General features: G+C 46.4%; 1 protein-coding gene across 7 annotated transcripts in view; it reads left to right on the plus strand.

Moving 5' to 3' along the window:
- FAM149B1 (family with sequence similarity 149 member B1) overlaps positions 1–22,177 on the plus strand; it is a 635,963-nt gene that overhangs the window by 381,380 nt on the left and 232,406 nt on the right. For all 7 annotated transcript variants that reach the window (XM_078643097.1, XM_078643096.1, XM_078643101.1 and 4 more), the window contains exon 9: positions 15,610–15,722. In XM_078643097.1, the coding sequence (XP_078499223.1) occupies positions 15,610–15,722 (113 nt within the window). The remainder of the gene's footprint in view (positions 1–15,609; positions 15,723–22,177) is intronic.

The following is a 22,177-nucleotide window of genomic DNA, read 5'->3' on the forward strand; positions in this document are numbered from 1 at the left end:
ACGGGGGAGTTAGAAAGAGCCCACCGTCCTGTACTAGAGAAACTGGAGAAAAAGGTAACCCCAAAATCCATCCAGAAACTTCAGCGGTTCCGACCCCACAAAGTAGACGTTCCAATGCAGCGGGGTCCTCAATGCTTCAATTATGGATAGTGGGGACACATCACTCATTTATGCCCCCACAAAAATCTCCAGGAGGAGCCCATGGACATTGGGTATAACCCGAAGACCATCTTCTACACCGCCGAGTTGGGGAATGCCTTTTATGTGAGTGTACAACTATACAGACAATGGGTTAAGGCTCTCCTAGACTCTGGATGTCTTCAGTCGGTAGTACAGGCATTTCTGGTCAATAAGAAACAAATAGAAACGGACTCTATACACATACGATGTGTACATAGGGATATTAAACCATATCCGGTTGCACTAGTAACTCTCCTAACTGAGCAAGGATCCCCATACAGGGTGAGGGTGGGAGTACTGGGTGACCATAACAAGGATAGAAAATCCCGGGTTTTTCGAGCTCTTTGTCACCACTCTACAGACCCCCAAAACAAGAGGAGAGGAGAACAATGTCAGGGAACCCCCATACCAATCCCTTGTCCCCCCAACCCCCTGGCTCCTAGATAAAAACGTTAAATATTCTCAGAGTAATGATCTCACCCTGTAGAATGCCTGGCAAATAGCCCAATCCTTTGATTCTACCAAACCTCCGACCTATCCCCGGTTACACGTAAAGAACGGCCTCTGGTATCGAGAAGAGAAACCAGATAGTACTCCTCAGTTACTGGCACCCCTAGTCTTTAGGGATCAAATACTCTTCTTTGCCTACTCCCACCTTACTGCTGGCCACTTAGGGACGGAGAAAACAACCCAAAATATTCTAAGACATTTTTATTGGCCTGGGACATATAGGTCCATAAACACCCATTGCCAAGAATGTGAGGAAGAATCTCTACCGACCGCCTCCAGTTCCTCTTCAGCCCCTCCCGGTAATAGGACACCCGTTCAAGAGAATCGGAATGGATTTAATTGGCCCCCTACCTAAAACAAGGAAGGGACACCTCTACGCCTTGGTCGTGGTGGATTATGCGACCCGCTACCCTGAACCCTTCCCCTTAAGAGCACCAACAACTAAAAACATCACAGAAAAGCTCATTGAGCTCTTTTCTAGAGTAGGCTTCCCCAGGGAGATCCTGATGGACCAAGGCACCCCATTTGTCTCTCGACTGATAAAGGAGGTATGCCGAACTCTGAATATAGGACATATCAAGGCATCGGTCTATCACCCCCAAACTGATGGGCTCGTGGAGAGATATAATGGGACTTTGAAGCTGACCCTAAAAAAAATGCTCAAAAACGAGGGAAAGGACTGGGATCTACTTCTTCCTCTCGCGCTGTACATCATCCGCAGTCAAGTACAGAGCAGTCTGGGTTGCTCTTCCTTCGAACTGCTCTATGGAAGACAGCCCAGATCATTTCTTGAAATGACAAAGGAAGCGTGGGAAAAGGAGGAGGAATATGAGACTTGTGGTTTCCTTGAATACACCCGTAGTCTCAGGTCCAGAATAGGAAAATTGCGGGATCTCGCTTATTCCAACCTAGAAAAACAACAAAGAAAACAGAAATATCACTACGACAAAAGGAAAAAGTGCAGAACCCTGAACCTTGATGACTGGGTATTAGTTTGACTCCCTTCCTCCACGACTAAATTAAAAGCTGAGTGTATGGGCCCTTATAAGGTGGTGGGGGTGGTAGGGAAAACCAGCAATACGGTTTAAGTCAAACCCTCCAAGATACAAACTTACCACATCAACATCTTAAAGAAGTGGTTATGCCCCATCCCGAAAACAACTCACACGGTAATGTCAACAGGGGTGGGAGTCACGTGTACCATACCCCAGCTAGTAGTGAATGAGTCCCTGTCCCCCACACAACAGCAGTCCCTGAGGCAAACACTTAGGCGGTTCTCCTCTATCTTTTCAGATGAACCAGGGAAGACGTCCTTAATTGAACACATCATCAAGATGGTCCCTGGCAAGGTTGTTAAACAACGACCATGCCGTATTCCAGCTACCAGGAGACAAGCCGTCCAAAATGAGGTCCTAACCATGTTAAAGATGGGCGTTATACGTGCCTCTAGGAGCGAATGGGCCCATGAACGCCATCTCTAAATTTGACTCGTACCCCCTACCACTGATAGATGAGTTAATAGAGAAACTCGGGAATGCCCAGTACATAACAACCCTCGATTTAATAAAAGGATACTGGCAGGTCCCGCTCAGAGAACAAGACAGGGAAAAAAAACGCCTTCATCACCCCTGATGGCCTCTGAGTTTACGGTCCTCCCATTCAGTCTTCACGGAGCACCCGCCACCTTTCAACGGTTAATGAACACCGTGCTCCGTGAACACCATAGCTACTCGTCTGCTTACCTCCACGACATTGTCATCGTCAGCTCTACATGGGAGGAGCATCTAGTCCTTTTCCATAAAATATTCCAGGCATTTTCCCAAGCAGGGCTTCACGTCAATTCAAAAAAATTCGAAGATACCCTTTAAGTATCAGGGCTCTGTCCTAGGGGACGGGTTGATAGAGCTGCAAGCCGAAAAAGTAAAAGCAATCCTAGATACACCTTTCCCTACCACGAAACAAGAGATCCGAGCTTTTTTAGGGTTGCTATGATACTACAGAAGATTCATTCCCCAATATTCAACCATAGCGGGACCTCTTACTGACCTCTTATAGAAAGAAGCCGAAATAACAGACCTGTTACGACCCACTGAAACGCTCAAAAGTGCCTTCCTCCAACTCAAACAAGCAATAACATCTAGTCCAGTCCTAGCTTCACCAGATTTCTCCAAGCCTTTTATTCTGCAAACCGACGCCTCTGACAGCGGGGTGGGGGCGGTCCTTTCCCAACTCAACCAGGACGGGCGGAACATCCAATACTCTTTATCAGCAAGAAATTATTCCCCAGGGAAAAACGGTACCCTACTATCGAGAAGAAGTGCCTCACCATAAAATGTTCTATTGAGAAGCTCCGATATTACCTGGGGTGCAATCGTATGAACCTTTATACTGACCATGCACCTCTCCTTTGGATGAGTCGTAACATGGACAATAATCCAATCATCCTCAGATAGTTCCTTTCCTTTACAGCCATATGCCTTTGTGGTGCGTCACAGGAAAGGGTCAGAGAACGGAAACACTGATTTGCTTTCTCGCATGTTTCCTTTCCCCGAGCGGGAAAGGTCTAGGGGAGGGGTGTGTCAAGGGGTCTCGACCCCTACTGTGCAGACAAGAGTGGTGGCATGTACCTGAAATTGGGGATCCTCTCCTCTTTTCACAGCCGGGGAACTCCTCGGATTGGTTTACCGCGGCAGATTCAAACCCAGATACATTTACGCCAGTCTTCAGCCAAGGCCCCTTTAAATGGGAAGGGCTGTCCGAGGAACATACTTCCGGGTTTCACGTCATTGGCCCTGCTCCCAATGAAAAGAGAGAGCTCGTAACAAAGACGACGGACTCCTGAACAGAAGAAGAGAGCACCGACATTGAAGCCATTGGCTCGGAGAACAGAGGAAGAAGGGAAGACGCCCGGTCCTTGTGCTGACCGCCAAAGACGAGCAGATAGAAGCCCCGGAGAAGTCAGGAGGCCTATGTGTCACACTTCACTCAGCCACGCTCCAGGAGCAGCGTGGCTCTCACAGGTGCATGCAAGGGTTGCGGGGTGGGTCGGGTGGCGGTAGAAGGTCTTTGATCCCCTGCCTAAGCCTCACCACGTCTGGACTCTCGAAGCCGCTGCCTACATTCACGTACACTTTCCCACAAAGATGGCTAACCGTTTCATTTTCTCTAGATGTGTGAATCTAAAGACACCCGGTGCCTCCTCACTCCCTTTCCCCTGTGGTGACGGTATAAGAAAATAGAATCCTTTACCAATTCCTTTGAGGGACGCGGACGCTCCAGGCTCCTGCCGGAAGAGTTCCAAGTACAGCAAAATCCAGAAATGACGTACCCTTGTCTACAGTGATAAGACGGATTACTCCCTTCTAAAATTTGATGCTTTAAAAAAATTGGACAGACAGTAAATAAAACTCGCTTCTCAAGAAAATACCAGTGGTTGTGGACCTCTCTTTGTTGTCCCGCTTACACCTAACTAATTCCCTCTGTAGGGTAGGGAGTGAAAGCCTTGGATCTGTGAGGGATAGAAGGATGTTGTCCGCGAAAAGTGAGATTTTACGGATGTCCCCCCCCCCAAAGGAACCCCCTGTATCCCTGGGTTTTCCTTGATACTCATACTCATCGCCAGTGGTTCATTGCTGAGGGCAAATAACAGGGGAGATAATGAGCAACCATGTCGCATCCCCCTCGTGAGGGTAAAGGTACAGACAGACTCCGATTGACCTGCACGAGGGGCCGGGGTTGTGTGTAATTGGCCCTAATCATGTTGAGAAATCTATCCTCAAAGCGGAAGTGTGTGTGTGTGTGTTGAAGAGAAACGTCCAGTCCACCCGGTCGAACGCCTTCTCGGCATCCAAGCCAACGAGGACCGCTGGAATCTTGCTTTTCGTCACCTTTTCGATCAGGTGGATTGTTCTACGTATGTTGTGGGTTTGCCTTCTCTTTATGAACCTGGACTGATCCAGGTGGATAAGCTCTGGCATGAGCTCATTTAGCCGTCCTGCCAGAGTTGCGGAATACAGCTTCTCAACTCAATTTAATAGAGCTATTGGACGATAAGAAGCGCACAGTTGTGCGTTATTCCCCGGTTTAGGGATCACAGAGATTACTGCCTCGGCCATCGAGGATGTCACCCCAACCGAATCCGCCATTGAGTTGAAGAGTTGTGTGAGGTGTGGGAGAAGGTCTGGTGAGTAGGTTTTGTAAAAGTGGGCCATTAGGCTATCTGGTCCAGGAGCGTTGTTGATTTTGACAGCCAAGCTCACTTCGTCTTGTGTAATGGGTGCATTGAGGCTAGCATTTTTGGCCGACGAGACCCTGTGTAAGTTTATTGATTGTAGGTGTGAGTTTTGAGCCTTGAGGTCCTGTGTCTCTTATGTGTATAGTCTTTTGTAGAAAGCCCTAAATATGTTGGCTTTTCCAGTATCAGAGGATACCAGCTTCCCTTCCCCATCTTGTATGTTGCTAACTTACTCCCTTTCTCTTTTCTCCCTAAGTTGCCTCGTCAGGTGTCTGCCTATTTTCTTCCCCTGAGAATAGGATGTCTGGCGGAGCCCCAATACGGTATATTCAGCTCTGTTATTGTACTTTGCCTTGAGTTTCCCCCTCAATGCAGTGAGAGTTCGTTGTGAACTTCTGGTGGGTGCATTCTTGTGTTCTTTTTCGGCCGCTTCCAATGCTGTTTCCAACCCCTCCCTCTCTCGCACTTTTTGTTTGTTCAGGGTAGCGTTAAGCTCCAGGCATTTACCCCTAAAGACCACTTTAAATGCATTCCCGTTGTTGAAAGCGGAGGTGTCATGGGGCGCATTCAGCTCGTAAAATTCCCTTATCGCTCCCCTCAGTTCTCCCCAAAGCAGTCTATCTCGACTGAGGGATACCGGGAAATACCATTTGGGAGTGCCTTCTGTAGCATGTCCCCAGCTAAGGCAGATCAAGACCGGGCAGAGGTCAGAAATCGAGAGGGGCAGAATTGTTGCTGCCTGGAGGGACCCCAGTAGACTCTGACTGATAAAAAATATGGTCTAGACTAGTGTAGGTGTGGTGTACATGGGTAAAGAACGTGTAGTCTCTGGTTGTAGGGTAAAGCGTGCGCCATGCATCTCGAAGGCCTATATCGTTGAGTGTTTGTTTGATCCCTGTGGGGAAGGTGCTGACCATCAATCTGTGAGGGTGGGTACAGTCCAGCTCCCCCTGCCAAGTGATATTAAAATCCTCCAGGAGGACTATCTGCCCCTTCGCGAACTCTACAATCTGGTCTAGGAGTGAGGATAGAAAGGCGTGCTGGCCCACGTTGAGTGTGTGGGCTGCAATAAAAGTGCACATTTTACCTCTGAGGCTACCTTTAACCATAACCATATGGCCTTCCTTATCAGATGTAACGGCCCCCGGTTGGAATTTGATTTATTTATAGAAGAGTAAGGCTACCCCGCGGTGTTTAGTTCTTTGCGGTAGAGGGATAGATAAGGGGGTATTGTTTATGGCGAAGTCTCAGCTCCTCCTCTCTTTTTAAGTGTGTCTCTTGGAGTGCCACAATCTCAAAGCGGTGATCTGTAAGGTATTTCCAGATCTTTTGCCGCTTCAGTGACGAATTTAGACCTCTAACGTTACATGATACCATGGAGATCACCATGGCGTTACGTTACCTCTCTTCCCCCTCCTCTTCCGACTGTCAAGGTCTCCCCCCTTTGCATCTTGGATATGACCTCCTGCTAGGGACCACTCGGGCCAAAATCCCTTCATGGTATCTTCACCTATTGGATTGTGTACCCTCCCTCTGTGCCCCAGAAGCCACCATCATGTCCAACCCCCCTCACCCACCAAAGACAGAAAATTAAACCCCAACAATCAGTTATGGTAGATAAACGCTGGATCGTCGCTGGAGTGGGTCACCCCACGGCTGGGCTTGTTGGAGGGTGACTCAACCGGAGTCCCCATCCGCACCCATCCCTGCTTCGGAAGATATCAACAAAGTTCGCCATCGCTTTAGCGTTCAAGTGTGGATCGGTACCAGCATTCCTCAGATAGGGCTTTGGCTAATGTCCCACAGAATTTGTGTTGACCCTGCCATCCGTTCCCGGCGGTTCTGGCCCCACATCATGTCTCTTGATAGGGCCTCTATCTAAATAGGCTGTTGAGCCCGTAGTTCGTCGACAATCCAGAAGTAGACCCCATGTGTGGCTTCGATCATTTATGCCCTCCTTTCAGACTTGTGCTTCACTGGCGGTTTCTCTGGGTTTCTCGGTCTGTTCCCCCCAACGTATCCTGCGTGTTCCCAGCATCTCCAGCGTTGGGACCCAGTATCCTCATTCCCTCCTCGAACTCCGTGACATGGCGCATCATGTTCTTAAATTCAAAGCTCAGGCCCGAAATGGTATGGTAGAGTTTCGTGGTGATGGGCTGGAACTTTTGCCTCCTCGCCAATGTTGCAGGGGCTAAATCTTGGTAAACGTGACAGCGAAAACCCTGGAAGGAGATGTCGCTCTTTGTCCGGTTCTCTTGCAGTACTGCTTATTTTACCTTGAAGGAGTGGAACTTCGCGAGAACGTCACTTGGAGGCCGTCGGTCCCTGGAGGGCTGCCCCCCCCCCCCGGTTGTGCTCTCTCCAGCTTAATTTTGAGTTGCCACGGGCTGAGGAATTCGGCGAAGAGACTCTCAAGGAAGGCCTGCAGGTTTTGCCCCTCCACCCCTTCCTTCAGATCATTGATCTGAATATTCTCTCTTCTGGCCCTGTTCTCCAAGTCTTCCGACTTCAGCAGTGCGAGCTGTAGTTGCTTCTGTAGGTCCTGAAGCTGCTCTTGCATGTCTGCGGTCTGCTTGCTGAGATCTTTAGTGTGGGTTTCCAGATCAAGCACTATCGTGCCTACTAAGTCCACATCTTGCTGGAGCGTCGCCACCCGTGTAGTCAGGTCTGTTTTGAGCTGTTCGATGGAGGCCTGTGAGGGAGAGATATACCATGAGCCTCACCCCTTACCTGACGCCGTATCCTCAGGGGCCGAGACGACACTGGGGGTTGCTATAGCAAAGCAAGGGACACAAAGGGTTAATCCTTCAACCCGCACCGTACAGGTCAGCGCGGAGATCGCCTCCCCAGAGATCCAAAGGGGAATGAGAGGCGGCCTTGATGAAAGGGAGAGTCAGCGTGATGTCGAGAGACAGGAAGAGGAGAAACGCACAGAAGACGCCGATAAGCAGAAGGAAGCTGCGTCACAGCCACGGGAGACAGAAGACGGAGAACCCATCTGTCGCATTCTAGTACCGGGAAGCCGAGAAGGTCCTGAAGACGACTTCCCAGAGAGGTGGTTCGAGGAGTGGTGGACCCCCACCCTCCCAGGAGAGCCGATAATCCGCTGCCGCGACTCTGGAGAGCCGCGGCCTCTTTGGTGAGTCCCAAAACAGGGTAGAGGGGAGAAAAGCAACTGACGCTTGTGTTTTAAAACATTCTTTTTTTACTGAAAGTATTGTTGACCTTCCCGTTCCGAGAGGCAGTGGGGCCCGGAACAGGAATGAAATCGGGGGCAAAGTGGCAGGCGCCCATGAGAAGAGCAACCCTTTCACTCATTTTATTTTTATTTTCCTATTTCCTGAGTTGTAGGAAAAATGCTGTAGGCTATTCTGTGTGATAACAGGACAAGGGTGTTTCTGGAAGTAGAATCCTCTCTTTCTACTTGTATTTTTTTTGTTTTTTGTTTTTGTTTTGTTTGTTTCCTACCCCTTGCTAACATTACATAAATGACCACCAATTAGAGACAGTGCCAAAGTAAAGGCGTGAGCACTAGCAACTTTTGTTCCTTCCCACCATTTTACTCTTCCCTGTGCGGTTCTTGCGCTCTATTCGCTCCTGTTCTCGGTGTGGTGGTGGTCTCTCCTGTAAAGAAAGAATAGAAAGAGAACAGCCATATACTCACCACCTTCTCTTCTGACTCTCTTCTGCGAGCATCCTGAGGGGCGTCCAACACCAGTCTCGAAACCTAAAGAAGAAGAGGAAGAAGTCTGTGAAAATGGCTGCAATAAAGAATGAAAAGAAAAATGAAACCTACATAACCACAGAACATTAATCAGGAGCAGGCAACCGCTCTGAAGACATCACCAAGCACCACAGAAACAGTAAGAAAGAAAAAGAGAGGAAAGAAAGAAGGACTGTAGAATGAGGAAGAATTCTGTCTTCTTTTCTGTTAAAAGAAATATTCCAATAAACAGCCATAATTGAGCCCATAGTCCGGCCTCCTAGATTTTGTTTCCTCCCTTCGACAAGGCCTTAATGTCTTGGTTAATCTCCACGCGCAACTCTGTCTTGAACTCACGTAGTGATGCCATCAGATCTTCTCTCGTAAGTGCCATGGTGTACGTGGAGTCCCCCTGCACCGGTGTTTGTCGTTTCTCAGCTGGTGAGAAAAAAAGTTAGAAACTTTAGCAGGCATCTTCTTCGGCAGCATAGGTGCGTCTGCAGATGCCCGTCTGTGTCTGAGTGTGGCGCTGGGCGCAAGAAACGTTCTCCCCCTCCTTCCTTTTTAAGCCAGGGTCATGTTCTGTTCGCAGGATCCTCAACTTATACTCCCTCTGCACCCTGAATCATCCGATAAACATTAGTAACAGTCTCTAGGGGTGTACTCTGTAGCTCCCTGGTACCCCCAGGAGGGGTCTTGTGAGCGGCACAGCTGTGGTTGGGGCGCAGGGTTCTGGTTCAACCTCCTTATTATTTCTCCATTTAAGCAGGCAAAGTCATCGGGGGCACCTCTAGGACACCCTTGTGTATCTAGAATGATGTTGGGACTCCGGCTGCCATGTCAGGGTCAGGCACACCAGGCAAGGCACTAGATTGTTGACTTTGCCCCGAGAGCGGTCTGTTCCACAAGGATCTGGGAGGCTCCAGCCACTGACCGATTCCCCCAGGGCCTCGTCTTTCAATTGAATCTTGCCCAGAAGAAATGCTGCCTCAAAGACTTCATTAAGTATTTGGGTCAACCATGCTTAAGAATCAATTAGAACTTCAACTTGAATATCAAGTATTGCTACCTCATCCTTGGGATGGTTTCTAATTGTCCGATAAAGCACAATCAAAATGAAGATTCTGATAGAGACATCTAGCTGCAGATTCCTTACCGTCGACTTTCCCAGGTGTCACACTGGATGTGGAGGAAGATTTTTCATCGAGCAATACCCTGACATGCCGGTAGGTGGCATCAGACAGTTCCGTGTGACTTCTTCTGCATTGTCTCCGCCGTTGTGACGTCTGCATCACTTATATCGGCGCATGTCAGTTCTTTTCTGTCCGCACAAGCCAGTGCAGATTTGTGAACAGAGCTACCCTCTGTCACTTTTTGACAGGCTTTTTTTTAATGTTTTGCTGATGATTTTTTAGTGTGTAGGTTTGTCCAACATGTCAAAGAAGACTTCTGAATTCAAACCGTGCGGCGCCTGCCATCACGCCATGTCTGTGATGGATTCACACTTGATTTGTCTTTGGCGCCTGGAGTACGTCCATGACTCAAAGTTGTGCTCCGACAACCGGGCCCTGTCCCCAAAAGCTTTGAGGGAATGGTCTCTAAAGCTGCTTGCAACCCGGCACTGGGCACCGCTTCGTTTGCCTCGGAGGTCTCGTTCGCGGTCCTGGTCGAGAGGAAGGTCAAGAGACTGCTCCGGGAGTCCTAAGTCCTCGTCCTCCAACTTGAAGTCATCGGGTCAGTCAGGTAAGAGTCATAAGAAACACAAGGAGTTGAAGTGTGCTTCGACTTCCCCCTGTCTGTCGGCCGATGTGAAGGAGGAGTCTCGGCGCTCTAGGTCTCGTTCTGCAGAACCTGCCCCTGGGTTGGCTCCACACCTCCCCACCTTCCTGGGAGCCGGAGCGACCCCCCTTTATCTCAAAGAGTTCTATGACTCCATGTGCCACCTATTTGGGCGGCCTGACCCTCCCTGCGCTCCTTCGGCTCCAGAGGGTCAGAGGGGGTTCCATTGGGTTCCGCGCCGGCAGCACTGATTCTTGCCTGCTTCCCCCCCACCCACACCACCTCCGTGGCTATGGAGGAGGAAGCTTCATACGCTATGGTGGTGAGAAGGGCTGTGAAGTCCTGGGCTTCCGCTCCCTTTGTTGGAAGTCATGGCGATCATTTTGACAGAGTTCCTGCAGCCAGGTATCTCCTCCTCTGAACCCCTCCTGCCATTCAAGGAGACCTTGACCTCTGTTCTTATGAGACCCTGGTTCAAGCCCAGCACAGGGGCTCTTGTGAATAAGACAATTGCCTGATGCCATTGCCCTCCACCTGGCAACCGAAATTTCCTCACCATCCACCCTACACATGAGAACTTGGTGGTCCAAGCCTTTACCTCTCAAGGCAAGTTCCCTTTCACACCCCCGGACAGGGAATCCAAGAGGCTGGTTAGTTGGGGCAAGAAATATGTTCCTTCCGCCAGCTTTGCATTGCGGTTGGTGAAAGTCTATTGGGCTGTTACTCCCATTTCCTGGAAGAAACATTTGCGCAGGTGTTGCCAAAGGTCCCAGAGGAGGCCCGGCCATCCTCTCCCAAGCAGTATCAGACTGGAAAGTTGCTGCAAATTTCACCATTCGTTGTGGACTTAACATAACCGACTCGCTGGGCAGAGCGATGTCATTGACAGTGGCTGTTTGACGCCACACCTGCATGAGAACATCTGGCTTTTCTGGGTATGTCCAGGCATCCCTCTTGGACATGCCCTTTGATGCACCTGTCTCTTCAGAGACAAAATAGACATGTCTCTGGAGCACTATAAGGACTCACGGGCTACGTCCAAGTCCTTGGGCCTCTCAGTGGTCACACACCCCTGCCTGCTTTTCGTCCCTTTGTGGTTATGGAAGGGGCTTTTAGCCACCCCAGCCATACCCCAGCCACAAAACAGTCACAAGTTCAGCAACATCTGCGTGGCTGTGGGTAAAGCTTGTTCTGACTCTGTGGGTCGGGCGGCCAGAGGTCTGGTCAGTCCATCATCCCCCTGCCACCTTAATCTCCAAACACTCCTAGTCCGGCCCTTAAAGATCATAGGCGGCCAGTTGGTGGCAGGATGAACCTTCACGTCCACCACAGGCAAAAAAATCACATTGGGCAGGTGGGTTCTGCAGGTAGCCCAAAGGGGTTACTCCCTCTCCTTCGAGACTACCCCTACCTCCAGGGCTCCAACTGCGGACTGGCTGACAAAGGATCACCTAATTTTGCTTCAGGTGGAAGTCATGACTCCTTTGGCCAAGGGAGCCAAGATAGTGGATGTGGTTGCAGCTCAATTGCGCAGATCGGTCTCTATCAGATGGACATGTTACTTACTTTCGGTAATCTCTTATCTGGTAGAGACTTTATCTAGCCACATATTCCTTACCAACCCATCCACCCGTCCTTCTTGTACTTTGGTCTCCAGCGTCAGGGCTGATCCTTTTCAGGGCCCTAGTAGTTCTAAACACACCAAAGTCAGTGCACTTCATGGCTCGATGCTCCTGGTATGGAAAGTCGTAAAAAGTAACTGACGTCAGTGCACCGAAGTGGTGCCTATATTGCAGGCGCGGACGTCACTAGGGCGGAGACAATGCAGATGACGTCATGCTGATCACTGGTTGTTAAAGGCGGGTACACCCAAGACCAGACTACAGCAAACCTCCTGCCTTCTCTGGGGTTCACTCTCAGTGTGCCTTAGTCACACCTGACTCCCTATCAGGCACCCCCATTCATCTGAGAAGTTCTGGAAACAGTGCACTTTCGGGCCTATCCTACTGAGTGATGAGTCCAGGATATTCAGGCTTTGATACTGATGTAGTACAAATCAAAAAAGTGGAGGGAGGAACAAGCAGAGGTTTATTCAGCTTCCAAGAGGTTCTGGTACTGGTTAGCTATCAGAAAGGGGGTGGTTATGACCTACATGAGTCTCAATACCAGAGTCTCAGACTTTTTGTCTCAGAGACCCTCAACCACACGTTCACAGACTACGGTGTATGTAATCTCCGCCTAGTATGGTTCGATGGATGGCGTCATCATCTGGTCTTGTAACTTGAATGTCCCGTTCTACAAGTGACATCAAAACCTCCACCAGGAGGGAGACTGTCTGGATGTTAACAGTGGTGAGTGGATTAAAATGATCTCCTATCCTTTAGGTAAATCTTTATTAGTGGATGAGTCATCAGTCCACGACACCTAGTGGTCGGGTCAACATGTTTCGACCTGAAATACACCCTACGGGTCTATGGCCTTCGTCAGGGCAAAATAAATATATATGGAGGCCCTATACTTCAGGCCTTCCCGGATAGTGTGTTATTAGTGAGTGGAGGCACTCGCCATGATACCGATGTTTCAGCCTCAATCCTGGATGTCGATGAGAATGACTCTGAGGCTGCTGAGCCTCATGGCCTCCTGCATCCTGCTTGTGGCACATGCCAGATGGCATATGCGGGAACTGCAATGACAGGTTTCCATGGTCAGGGCTGAGTCCTTTCAGGTCCCTAGTTGTTCTGGAGCCGACCAACGCCACCTACCGATTCACACGGATATTGCTCGATGAAAAATCTTCTGGATCCGGTGTAACACCTGGGAAATTCTATGATAAGGAATCTGCGGCTAGATCTTGTCTTTACCAGATAAGGCGTTACCGAAGGTAAGAAACTTGCCTTTTCCACCCCCTTTTCCACTTCTGACATACCATCATTGCCGCTTGATATTGTTCTTGTCAGAACAGCAAGACCTTTCTAGGTGACCCCACTTTCAAATCTTGCATCAACGTTAAGAGGACAGTTCCTATAGGTGAAATTATGACCAACAACACCACATTTTTAGCAAGCACATTCGAACCTGTGTGATTACTTCCTTTTAAGTCGTTTGTCTCAACTTTATTAATAGTGGGTTTAACATTTTACTCTAAGTCTTCCAGACATGCCATGCCACTGAGTATTTATTTACCAAAAGCAATAAACTCACTTAGTGAAGGATCATCTTTCACCTATAATTCTTGCCTAACTTTGTCAGGATGGCGTTTAAGCATGAATTGATCCCAAACACGTTCTTCCAGCATAGACCCAAATTTACTAGAAGATGCCAACCTCTTTAATGCTGTAATTTAATCCTCTTGGCTTTCTCCTGGTCTTTTAATCTCTTTTGCCAAAATTGTATTGTTCACATTTGTTCCGCTGTGGGAGTCAGCGAACATTAGATTGAAGGGAGACACATGGTGTCCATCAGCACTTTAAACCCGCAGAGCAGAAGAGTTTACCCTCTAGTGCTTACAAGACCAGTAATGACGATGCTGTGATGCAATGATGCTGTGACTCTGGGAATCACATCCACTTCTTCCAAATTGATGTCTGAATCAGGCCTTGTGAGCATGCAAGTACCAGCATCATTGGGTCTTACGAATCGGCGCTGGCCCCAGAACACCACAGATCTTGTGACAATGTAGGGCAGCATCACTGCAGTTCCAAGTCAAAACTTGCTTGACAATTTAACAGGCCTTGTAGAGCAAGTGGTATGGAGCTGTCATTGTAAATCAGGTGAGCATAAGACGGAGATAGCCTCTATGGTCCGAGTATAACTAATTAATAAAAAATAAAATAACAGTTCAGCAATTAATCCGGTTAGAATCTCACGTCATGTCAATTAATTTATCCTGAATGTTTTCAAGAAATGCACTGCTCGTCCCACTTGAAACACACAAGTAATCTGAGGTGCAATTTCGGCGTGTTGAGGTACTGTGATAGGTGCTTGCTCGTCACCACTGTAAAGTATAGATGAGCGCATCTAACTTGTAGAATGAGATGTATATTTTATTGATTTCAAAGTATTTTATTGATTTATACTGTTCATTTGCTAAATATCTACAGGATACAAGTACGTCTTGGTTACAGAGTTATGGTTACATTTCAACGTATACACTTGTTCTCCTGTGTGTCATATATTGTCTTGCTCAGATGTATATTTTATGAATTGCACCCCAGCCTCAGCCTGCTCCAGGCAACTCCAGCTCCAAGCCCAATCTGTTCCCCTTCTTGCGGGACACAGTAGATATACCATTCCATCTGTTAAAGGCACATTAAACTGTAGAAAGTCAATACTGAGTCAATACAGCACTTGTGTAAATACTGAGTCAATACCTCACTTGTACCATGAACTGTTGTATTGTGGCCCAATGCTGTGTGAGCTCCTCGTCTTGCAGGCTTGCAGTCAGAGTGTTTCATACGTGACAAGTGGTCCCCACTATAAATGAAAATCCCAAACAACAATGGTAGTTTCTTGCCATTTTGCAGTCACTCGTTACACCCCAGTGTTGCAGATACTACTGGTTCTGCAGGTCATGATGTGCTTCATATTATAGATAATGCTGATTTTTGCCTCCTTGTGCATCTGAGTCTTCAGAGAGAGAGCATTTAGTTGAGTTGTCCTAAAGACTCTTATTTACTTCTGCGTGGATGGGCATGGAACATGCATCTGAGCTGTAAGCCTGCACTGGCGTGACCAAATCCATCATGGCCATTGCAGACTGTTTCCAATGCATTGTGGGTGGTGTATTATTGTTTTGCTTTCATTGAATTAGACTAAGACCCTAAAAATTCTTTCATGATTGCTAACAACATTGAAATCTTCTTTGCTTAATTATAAGCTTGCATTGGTTGAATGTGTTTTTAAACCTGTGCCCTACTTTTTGAGCAATTCGTTGCTTCTCAGATCTAGGTCCACACTTCATAAAAAACAAACATTACCAGAAATAAAACACAATACAATTTTAAAAATATATCTTTCAAGTATCTGTTACTGGAAAAGAGCCTATGAACTAAAACACTTTACTACAGGTGAGTATTTTTCATTCCAGTTTGGCCTTCAATGGAAAATATGTAAGAAAACTGAAAATTACTGATGATGTTAGTACAAAGCCAATTTTCAAAAGAAATTGTGGGTATTTCATTTTATTCCCATCTACATTTTACAGGGAACTCGTTCTCAGACAGCAAGTACTGGGCCTCAGTGGAATCTGAACAGCATTATGACGATTCAAGGAATTCCCTTGCAGCCCAGAAACCTGTCTCTAATTGACAAAAGCCAGTAAGAGGAAATTCTGTCTTTAGTTAGGTTTGTTCTAGAGACCGCTTTATCAGTCTTGCTAGCTATTTATTTTTCTAAAAAATAAAAAGTTTGTACCTATGTACATACACAGTGGGATTTTGAGTCCGCCCTCTTCATCTGTCTGTCGGTTCAAATGTCTTCCGTGTTTTGCTTTGTCCACAACAGCATAAAGGATGGGCCAACTCCCATCAGCCATTGGCTCTCATGCGCTGAGTGCCTCCAATTTTCCTAATTGCGTATGCACAGTCACTTAAAAATAAATAATTGTAGTCTTTTACTATCCTTGTGTGTTTAAACTATGGTTTTAGGTTACAGTATTTCAAGGCCAATAGTATTTTTTCTTTGCATCAATGAGAATCATATTTTCCTGTCAACCTATATTAAAATTAAAAGGAATTCCATAGCTGTTCTGCATATACCAACCAGGTAGACAGAGCACTTACTGTTCTATTAAGGTTGTATGCAATAGCTAATTTTTAAACCATATTAAATTGGTAGCATGTTTGTATTTTTATGGCATATGCGTGCAATAAGCCAAAAGAACAAACCACAGCATCAGCTTGGGAAGGCGAACCTTTTTGGCTTTGCCAAAGCTTGTTCTTGTAGTGGTGCAGTGGTGGGTCGAGGTTTAGGGTGCAGTACTTATGAAGGTGGTTGATAAATACTGTAAATAATTAATATTGCTGTCTTCTATCCCGGTTTCTCCCAGTTTTCCGTTTGCTCGTGATGACAATTGAGATTTGTATTTTTCATGTTATTGCCTTTTCCTTGTGAACTGTCATTTTTATACCCTTATTTGTTCTGAAATCTCATGTTAATTGAGTGTGATATATGTCTGTTTGTGACAATATCACACAGAATAGTGCCTCTGTTTGCAACTCCAAATACATTGACCTGCCTCTTCTCACGGTTTACAATCAGTAATAATTTTTGAGCTCCTCTTCAGCTTTCTATCCTAAATGTGATGTGAGACATGGATAAATGAGATATACATTTATTATAGTTTATCACTGGTGAAAAAATGTACTCCCGTCTCAGAGTCCTATTAACGTACAACCTGTTGGGTTTGACACCAGACCGATAGGCGAGAAAGGAATGCAGGATAAAAAATGGAAACACTTTTCCTATCCTGCATAAGCAAGATGTACTGAAGATTGGAGAATGAAAAGAGATGTTGCTTAAGACTGCCTGGACGAGTAAAGAAAAATCAAAAGCATGAAAGCGAAGCAATGGAATCAGAGATTGAGGAGGACATTAATGAAGACTTGCGCATTGACAGAATGATGACTGAATAAAAGGGAAGGATTTGCAGAATGCAAAAGATGTAGCCTCACTCACTAGTCACTCTGCCTGGGTCATTGGTCATCCATCCTAGCTCAGTGTTCACTCTGCCCAGCTCAGTGGGCACACGGGCTACCTTACTGCTGTGTACAGCCTAACACAGTGGTCATTGCCTTATGCATTTGTTACTTTTCTTATCTCACTTATATCCCTGATCGATTGGTGGGTCTTACCTTCCTGAAGGCCCATCTCACTTTTCTATTAATTGGTCACTATGTCCAAATGCCACCTGTCCCTTTGACAGATGTAGCACAAACCATTGAATTTATGGTTGTTTTAAACCAGTTACTATCACCACAATAGAGCTCCAGCAATCTAGATACTGTTGAGACAAAAATTCAGTAGGTAATTAATGATTTCTGCTTTGAGGAGGGCAGAAGAGTGGAACATTTGAAAATGGGACACCTGATACATAAAATGTTTACAAAACTCCTTTACATGGACCCTCCCCAAGGAAGGGGGCAGCTGGTCTTGAACGTGGAGTAAGGATTATGTGGTACAGAGTGAAGATGCTGCTTTGGTAAGTACAGCAGAACAAAGTCAGAAACATATATTTCAGGTTTTGAAATATGAAGAATTAATGATGAATACCAAGGAATATCAATTTTACCCTGCTGAACACTGGAAGCTAGTGTAACAAGCTTCTATGAGAGTAACAGGATCTCTTTAGGATTGTGTTCTAGGTTAATAACCACCCATTCCATAGCATCGGATCTTTTGTATATTCACATGCTTGAATCATTCCCCGTCGTTAGGCTGGGAATTCTTGGTACGTTAACATAGCAGTATACAGTGAATTATATACAGCATATAGTGTAAAATTGCCATAGGCCTGAAACAACATTGTATGTTTAGTGACACATCAACTTCATTTGTAAAAACCCAAACTTTAGCCAATGGAGGTGTAAGATTAAGCTCTCCTACTTCTTCTAGAGGCCACCAGAGATCAGATTTCGACCGCACGTCGTGTGTGCGGGTGTTCCCTGTCAGAGCTCTGCTCTAACCTTTCAGCGAACTTTTAATTGTTTCCATTTTGTTCTGCTATGGATTTGAATAAACCCTATCTTCAACACTACTGTACTGTGGGTTGTTTTTAGGAAAATTGTTACCATTTCTGGACCGGGAAGATCATTTGGTCTAACGATTAACTGTCACCATGGCTGACAGAGCAGACATCTCTTTTTAAAACCTGCTTCTCGTGTGGCAGCAAGAAAATTTACACAGATGACACAATATCTCAGTGCATTCAGTGTCTTTATCCTAAGTCTTTCTCAACTATGACTCTTAAGGGCATAGAAAGGAGTGTGGCGTTATTCCTTATGAAAGACAGGACACTCTAGAGTTTTAGCGCGCTATACAAATTCACTATAACATAACATAACATAAAGAGAATTTTCCTCCTTCTAAAGGAGATGCCACCTCTTCAGGGGAAGAATTCGTGAGAAGTGCTCCTCCAAGCACTTCCATGAAGGCAGCGCAAAAGAGGAGACTTGTACAGTTTTGTAAGCATGATTTATTTGGTACGCGCTTGCAGCTACTTCCTCACTGACAAACCAGATGAGTATGCTTTTAAGTGCTACAGAGATTCACCTGCAATAAAAAAAAAGTCTTCAAAGGAAACCTCATTGGCGACAAGTCCATCAACGACTGCAACTCCATTGTCGACGGCAAGCATTCCATCAACTTTGACACGTTGACAACAAGCATTCTGTCGATGAAGGCAAGCATTCCGTTGACAATGACACAGTCGACATTGGGCTTTCTGTCGACTGCGGAGACACCGTCAATGACAACCATATGGTCGATGACAACTATACCGTCAACTATGACAATACCATCAACTATGAAGTGACCGTCGATGGCCTCACTTTTGAGAATCAAGCAGTCAATAAAAGAAATGAGAGGAAACGTTTTTTTTCACCTTTAGGGGTGACAGATTTACTTCCAGTGCAATTCAGTCAGATGGAGAAAAAAGTCTGGTGAATAGTCTTATGATTCCTCGTTGACGGCTTACAACCTAACAAAATTGGATGTGAGATATGTCCCTGATTTTGGAGAGGAAGCAATAGACAATGAGGAGTCTTAAGCAAATATGTTTGTCAACAGGACTACAAGTCTTGGAGTACTCAAATTGATATGAGGCAGCAACCACCTAAATATTATAGAGAACCAAATGTAGTCCAAGTGTCAGTGGCCTTCATATCAATGTTGCAACAAATGATGGATATTATTTTCAAATGTATTTTTAATAGCAATTAATTCACAGTTAGCAAATAATTTGGCTCACAGAAAGCTTGAGAAACAAATTCATTTTGTAGCATACTAAGCGATGCCGAGGTTGACCATACATTAAGAAAGTACAAAGGCCTCCTCCTTTATAAAGTACACAAAAAGGTGTACAGTTTCAAACAATGCGGAAGCACAAAACTTTGATATTAGCCCCATGCATGATCAATCTGTCTATTCTTTTGGGACGAGTTTTTTATTTTATCCCTTCCAACAGGGAAAGTCTTCCCACTAACTAACCCATGCCCCCACCCAGGTAATGTAGTGGTCAGTGGTGGTGGTGGGTACGTGGTGCATTCTTTGGCCCAATGGTGTAAGAAGCGAGCCCCAGAACAATTTACGTAACTGCTTGTCCCCCTCTAGTCCCTTCGATGGGAGTGCCTCTTCGACTAGGCCCTGTTCCCATGGATCATATGACCTAGAACTCGAATAGATGAATATCCCTAATTGAGAGTGGGCAGGCCCGCCAGGGGAAGACCATGCATAAGGTAAGGAACTAATGGTCTCCATTTGTATTAAAACTTCTTCTAGTCATCCCTGAAAATATCAGACATTCTCTGAAGGCAAAGGATTTTCCAGAGGCGTGAGTGCCATAGAGAAATATCGGGTGCCACTTTCTTTTTCCAGGCTGCCACAATCGCAATTTTAGCTGCCCCCAAGCAGGTCCACATTACAGCTTTCTCTGCCTTGGTTTGATGTTCGACTGACGGATCCCTAATGCCCACAATGACTCCCTCTATGGAGGTTGGTTTGGGGTATTCCAGCATGTCTTTAATGTGCGCCAGGATTTCCTCCCAAAAAGTTTTGATTGTGGGACAATCCCACCAAATGTGCTGGAAATCTCCTAGAATGCCACATCCCCTCCAACACAGATCTGAGGCGTCCGGGAATATTTTTTTAAGTTTGGTGGGGTACAAGTACCACTCCATCAGGAACTCCCTCTGGCAACTCTCAAAGGTAAGGATATCATGATTATGAAAGAGGTCTGTCAACATGAGGCAACCGCTCACCCTCCATGTAGCAAAAGTGCCCTCGTGGAGCGCGGGGAGAAATCCGGGTTGAAGTTGATCGTGGATACAGTGAAGGAAATGTGGTCTACCACTCTCCCCAAGATACCGCGTCCCAGACCTTCAGAGTAGTGCGGGTGGATGTGCTAATGTAAGTGTTTGCTGGTCTGTCTTTCTTGGGTTTCCATATAAAATCCCACTATCGCCCTGTCCTTCTGTAACCAGTGTTTATCTGCTTCCCTCTTGGACCATTCCGCCACTATCCTCAGTTGGGCTGCTTTGTAATACAAACCAAAGTCAGGGAGCCCCACTCCTCCCGCACTCTTTGCTTGGCTCAAGGTATGGAAGGGAAGACGGGCCCTGCCATTCTGCCAGATAACGCGGATGATCAGTGAATGAATCTTGGGGAGGAGCTTCCTGTCCAAATCAATTGGTAGTGCCTGGAAAAGATACAGAAATGTAGGCAGCGCTGTCATTTAATTGCATGGATGCGGGAAAACGAGGAGATTAAGAGGGGTTTCCATCGTTTGAGGTCGTGTTGGAGCTGGAGAAGGAGAGGCGGAAAGTTGGCTTTATATAACTCCTCCAAGCGAGGTGTTAATTGTATAACCAAATATTGGAGTGATCGCCTGGCCCACTGAAATGGAGTGCGCTCCCGGAGGCAGTTAGCCTCAGCAGCTGATATCGTGAGGTTTAGAATGAAAGATTTAGCTAAGTTGACTTTGAACCCCGTTACCTCCTCAAAACGGTTCAGCTCCCTCTGTAGAGCAGGAAGCAAGAGATTTGGGTCGATGAGGGACAGCAATATATCATCTGCGAACAGTGACATTTTATGTATTTCTCCCCCAAAGGTAATGTCCTTTATCTCTGGAGTCTCCTGGATTCACAGCACCAGCGGCTCTATGCTTAAAGGCGATAGCGGGCACCCCTGCCTTGTCCCTCTAGCGAGGGTAAAAAAAAGTCCCATTAACCTGCACTATAGATTGCGGTTGTACATAATTGGCCCTGATCATGTTAATGAATTTTCCCTCAAACCCAAAGTGTTGAAGTGTGCTAAAGAGAAATGATCAATCCACCCTGTCAAAAGCTTTTTTGGCATCTAGGCCCACACGGATCGCCGGTATCTTGCGTTTAGTTACTTTTTCAATCAAGTGTAGCATCCTACGGATATTGTCATGGGTCTGCCTGCCCTTTATGAAACAGGATTGATCAGGGTGGATTAGGTCTGGCATGAGGTCCTCTAGCCTCGCCGCCAAGATAGCAGAGTATAATTTAGCATCCGGATTCAGGAGCGCAATGTTTCTATACGATGCACAGTGATGTGCGTTTCCCCCCGGCTTAGGGATCACTGTTATTACCGCCTCTACCATGAAAGGGGTCAGCCCGATGTCCACTGCCATCTTATTAAAGAGCTGTGTTAGATGTGGAATGATATCTGGTGCAAGTGTTTTATATAAATGAGCCGTCATGCCATCCTGCCCAGGGCCTTATTAGGCTTAAGTGATTTGATTGCCACTCCCACCTCTTCCTCAGTTATAGGTGCATTGAGGATATTGTTCCAAGTCTGGGAGACCTTCAGAAACTTTAGCGCCTGTAGATACGGACTTTGCCCGTCTACCTCACGTGATTCCCTGTATATAACCCCTTGTAGAACGCCTCAAATATGTTAGCCTTCTCTGCATCCGAGTTCACTATTTTGCCGTCCCCATCTTTTATGCCTCTGATGTATTCATTTTCTCTCTTTTCTCTAAGCTGTCTGGCTAGGTGCTTACCTAGTTTGTTCCTCTGTGTATAGGAGAT

The sequence above is a fragment of the Lissotriton helveticus genome, chromosome 5_1, assembly GCF_964261635.1.
Source record: "Lissotriton helveticus chromosome 5_1, aLisHel1.1, whole genome shotgun sequence".
Taxonomy (NCBI): domain Eukaryota; kingdom Metazoa; phylum Chordata; class Amphibia; order Caudata; family Salamandridae; genus Lissotriton; species Lissotriton helveticus.